We start from the raw sequence: 5,551 nt of genomic DNA, 5'->3' as shown, positions 1-5,551 counted from the left end.
AATAAAATGTGTTGATTCCGTCGTTAAATAAAACATTTCCATCCTTCCTGTGCGGGAACGGTCATAACAACGAGCGTGCTATTCAAAGTACCAGTAATCGATAATCGATTTATTAAACTTTTTTTTTTTTTTTTTTTTTTTTTAACTACAGTGGTCTAAGTAGATCATTCCAATAACGGTGATTTATTCCAATTAAAGTAAAGTAAAGTGTGTTTTAGTTAACGACGCCACTAGAGCACATTGATTTTTTTATCTTATCATCGGCTATTGGACGTCAAACATATGGTCATTCTGACACTGTTTTTTAGAGGAAACCCGCTGTCGCCACATAGGCTACTCTTTTACGACAGGCAGCAAGGGATCTTTTATTTGCGCTTCCCACAGGCAGGATAGCACAAACCATGGAATTTGTTGAACCAGTTATGGATCACTAGTGGGTGCAAGTGGTTTACACCTACCCACTGAGCCTTGCGAGCACTCACTCGGGGTTTGGAGTCGGTATCTGGATTAAAAATCCTATGCCTCGACTGGAATCCGAACCCAGTACCTACCAGCCTGTAGACCGATGGCCTAACCACGACGCCACCGAGGCCGGTTTCCAATTAAAGTGTATCAGTCTAGCCACTACCCAGATAGGCCTAGTGTCTAAAAATAATGCTAAAATAATGGCATAACAGCCAAAATATAAATTTTCTTGTGAAGTGTAAAAATTATACCATGAATTAAATTGCCCGCTCCCCCCCAGCTCCCCCTCAACAACACCCCCCCCCGCAACCACCGCCACCCCCACCCCCACCCCCCGAAAAAAAAAAATGGATGGCCGATGGGTTAAGATTGACGTTACATTTTGAATTTGACAAAGAACTGGCTGTTATTTTTGTTAATGTATGTTTGTTTTTTTATAGGCTACACTTTACGTTTTTTGCATTTTCAATCCTGCCGTTGACGAACACTATTATTACTGTACATTATAAAAATAGTAGTGATACAAATAAAATGAAATGAAATGAAACTCAACGAAACGAAACAAAACGAAGCCTTAAAATAGGATACGCATTTGCGGCCCTGTACGTTTGTGGTATAAGAATAATAGTAATAAAGACAAGACAAGACAAAACAAAGTAAAATAAAATAAAATAACATTAAATGAATTAAACAAAAAACCCAGTGAAATAATAATAAAAACCCCCAGGAAAAACACCATAACAATATAGACCCCCCTCTAAAAACAACAACAACAACAACAACAACAAAAAACAACAACCCCCCCCCCCCCCAGCAAAAAAACAACACAAAACCCAACAACAACAACAATAACAATAAAATATTATAGAAGTGTTTCGCATTAATTTATTAACGCATTGAATCATCCGACTGCAATTCTATTTTTAAAAACATGCCTTAGCTTAAACATAACGCTGTTACGTTGTCGTCTTGCGATTCACCAACATGGACTAAAACACAAACGAAGAAACAAACAACAACTACAACAACATGCCCGCAAGTCCAGTGCGTCAGGAGATCAGCCACTTGTTGAATACTTTGGAATAGCGCAGCTTTTTCTGCAAACGTTCTCCCCTTGCCAGCACCCTTGAACGCAGAAGTACTGGTCTGCACTGCCGACCTGATGGTTGGTGCAGCCCTTCTCCGCGAGACACGAGTTGTAGATGCCGCGACAGCCAGCCCTGCAGTCGTCCCGCTTAAACACTGCACAACTTCCCACGGACAGCAGACAGACAGCTACGACGACGGCATAATACGCAGATACAGCCATGTTGCTCAATCTAACATAAATAAAGATACTATTAATTTATTAGAGCGTTTTACACCATCATAATATGTTTTAGTTTTTTTCTGAAACATCGCAGGGACACAAACCACACAACTACAACGACGGCACAATACACAGATGCAGCTAAACTGTTCAACCTAACATTTAGTTGTTGTTTTTACTCTTACGAGGAACGGTCAAAACATTGGTAAAGCTAGTAACCAGAGCTTGTAACACCAAAATGTGTTTGAATTTGTTTCCGGCCTCGGTGGCGTCATGGTAGGCCACCGGTCTACAGGCTGGTAGGTACTGGGTTCGGATCCCAGTCGAGGCATGGGATTTTTAATCCAAATACCGACTCCAAACCCTGAGTGAGTGCTCCGCAAGGCTCAATGGGTAGGTGTAAACCACTTGCACCGACCAGTGATCCATAACTGGTTCAACAAAGGTCATGGTTTGTGCTATCCTGCCCGTGGGAAGCGCAAATAAAAGATCCCTTGCTGCTAATCGGAAGAGTAGCCCATGTAGTGGCGACAGCGGGTTTTTCTCAAAATCTGTGTGGTCCTTAACCATATGTCTGACGCCATATAACCGACATTTATAGGGTAACCTACCCTACTAAAACCATGAATATTTATGACTGGTCTGGAACATAAAGCAGTCATTAAGGTTGTCGCCAAGGAAGGCAAAAAACGCTACTGAAGCATACAATATATGGTTCTTGTATATGGTCATGGATCTCCCATTTATTCAACAATTGTGAAATGGTCTGCTAAATTCAAGAGGAGACATGAACTCTTTGAACATGATCCAAGGTCTGGAAGACCCTCTGATGTCAAGGCAAGATTTTCTGAAATACCTTAGAAGTTCAAAAACTACTACAATGTTACCTATTATGCTAATTTGAACCCCCCCCCCCCCCCCCCCCCCCCCACCCCACACACACACCACCACCACTAGTGCTGAAGCAAATGATCAAAATGGGGTAAAAATTATAGAGGTATTCGAGCAAACTGAGCGGGACTGAAAGTTTTTCACCCTGTTTTTCCCATCATTCTACCCACAATATTAGTTGTAGTCCACGTAACAATGCGCAGTGATTCGTTTGCAACCATATATAGATGTTTGGTAGTGATGCTAGTATGAATAAATGTTGTTATCCAGATTCAGGCATTTACGTTTTTAATTCGGGCGAAAGCCAGCCTGCCCCCCCCCCCCCCCCCCCAAAAAAAAAAAAAAAAAAAAAAAAAAAAAAAAAAAAAAAAACAGGAGCTCGTACGCCTATGCATATCTATATGTTTGACACTAACGCCAATGTGTATAAATGTTGTCATGTATATTCGGGCACAAATCAGCCTGTCTACAGGCTGGTAGGTACTGGGTTCGGATCCCAGTCTAGGCATGGGATTTTTAATCCAGATACCGACTCCAAATCCTGAGTGAGTGCACCGCAAGGCTCATTGGGTAGGTGTAAACCACTTGCACCGACCAGTGATCCCTTGCTGCCTGTCGTAAAAGAGTAGCCTATGTGGCGACAGCGGGTTTCCTTTAAAAAATAATGTCAGAATGATCATATGTTTGACGTCCAATAGCCGATCAATCTAATTAAAATTAGCTCCACTATTACATGTGGATCTAACAGCAGCCAGTTGGAGCTCGTGTCTACCAATCAATATTCCGAATTATCCTGAGGGTATACGATATGTTTCATGTGAATTACGAATGCCTTATTTAGACCAGTAGAACTAATTTTAATCAGATTGCTAACAACACTGCGTAGTCTCCAATGTCCAGCTAACATTTCGTCTGTAAATAATAATTTAAATATTGACCAATCACACTTCGCCTTTTATAACGTTATTTGGGAGCATACAAATTCTAAAAATATCGGGCGAGTCTATTTTAGTGGCCGCAGTACAGCGAACCATACCAATACACACGAGATGGGTTATCAGTCTTCAATTTTACATTAAACAGTATTTATTTATTTATTAAAAAAAAAAGAAGAAGTAAATCAGTCTTCAGATTACAAATTATTTATTTTATAAAATAAAACATGTTTTAAGGCATTCGTAATTCACACGAAACATGTATACCCTCAGGATAATTCGGAATGTCTTCAAATTATTTTTAAATCACTGGCATGATTCTGCAAGTAAGGTTTTGATTGGTGGACATGAGCTACAACTGGCTGCTGTTAGATGCACATGTAATAGTGGAGATAATTTTAATTAGATTGATAGCCGATGATAAGATAAAAAAAATCAATGTGCTCTAGTGGCGTCGTTAAATAAAACAAACAAACTTTACTTTTTCATAATTCTAAAAACGCACGTTCGTCTGAGAAGTAATGGTTATCGAAACAAGCTCTAGTTATTTTAGACCGTATTTCCCTGTTTAAACATCAAAGACTTTAGCTGTTATGACCTTATCCAAATGTGTGTTGCAGGTTTGTAGATTAACTAAACTCAGTGTCCATTTTCACGGGCTGAAACTAGGGACTTCGCCTTTAAAGGAACATTCCTGAGTTTGCTGCATTGTAAGATGTTTCTAACTAATAAAATATTTCTACGATTAAACTTGCTTATTAAATATATTTTCTTGTTTAGAATATCAATGTCTGTATATTCAATGTGTTTCAGGCCGTCTTAATATTTATAAAAAGCCCAAACTGGATTTTGTCTTCAAATAATTTCGTACGTACAAAATTTTTTTTTTTAGAAAATAAAATTAAATTTTACCTAGTACAAACACTAGAACAATCAGAAACACGTTTAATATACAGCCACTAATAATTTATGCAATTTGTTTTATAATTGATGTGTAATTATAATCGTTAAAAAGTCTCTGTTAGTCGATAACATCTGAAAAATTACAGTAAACTCAGGAATGTCCCTTTAAGTGTGGTTTCGAACAGTTTAATCATCTATCATACGACCCACTCCTGGCCCCAAATGATTATCATCTATGCCAGCTTTTGAAAGCATTTCTTTGTGATACTTGGTTTTAACATGATGAATTTTTTAAAGTTGCAACAGAAGCTGTTGATGGACCGGACAGAAGAGATCAATTTGTCTGGCACCAGTAGCCTCATGAATAAATGGGACAAAAAAATCGAGGGCAAGGATCATTACATTGGAAGGTAATGTAGAAAATGTTTAAATTGTGTTTTGTTTAACGACACCACTAGAGCACATTGATTTATTAATCATCGGCTATTGGATGTCAAATATTTGGTAATTCAGACATAAAGTCTTGGAAAGGAAACCCGCTACATTTTTCTGTTAATAGCAAGTGATCTAAAATATGTACCATCCCACAGACAGAATACAAGCAGTGATGTAAAAACGTCTGGTCTATCTATCATCGTTTTTTTTAATATCAAATTATACAAACGTTTTTATTGTCCCTTGTAAATCGCTGAACTATTTACAAGAGACACTTGTGTGCCATTGTTATACGTCTCTCTTTTGTGCGTATGTTTGTATACTCAACGGCCTTTGACCAGTTATGATGCACTTTTTGGAATGAGAAAAACCCCCAATCAGCTGAATGGATCCACCGAGGTGATTGGATCCTGCGACGCAATCACCTCAGGTGAGCGTTCAACCGACTGAGCTAAATCCCGCCTGTATGCATGTTTGTATGGACTGGAACGAAATTTTAATAGTGTAGTCTACTTGTTTTGTTTTGTTTAAATAATAATAATAATAATAATAATAATAATAATAATAATTAATACCAATAATATGGTAGTGGCGGTGATGATGTAGATGATGA

General features: G+C 38.4%; 1 protein-coding gene across 1 annotated transcript in view; it reads right to left on the bottom strand.

Annotated features, from left to right (window-relative positions):
- Nucleotides 1-1,332: 1,332 nt before the first annotated feature.
- Nucleotides 1,333-5,551, bottom strand: part of LOC121368164 — a 5,190-nt gene continuing 971 nt past the window's right edge. Inside the window, exon 2 of the mRNA XM_041492781.1 lies at nucleotides 1,333-1,784. Coding sequence (XP_041348715.1) covers nucleotides 1,523-1,784 — 262 coding nt within the window. The 3' untranslated portion in view covers nucleotides 1,333-1,522. The remainder of the gene's footprint in view (nucleotides 1,785-5,551) is intronic.

Source organism: Gigantopelta aegis, chromosome 1, assembly GCF_016097555.1.
Source record: "Gigantopelta aegis isolate Gae_Host chromosome 1, Gae_host_genome, whole genome shotgun sequence".
NCBI lineage: Eukaryota > Metazoa > Mollusca > Gastropoda > Neomphalida > Peltospiridae > Gigantopelta > Gigantopelta aegis.
The sequence above is the reverse complement of the archived record's forward strand: the minus strand, read 5'-3'. Positions and strand labels throughout refer to the sequence as shown.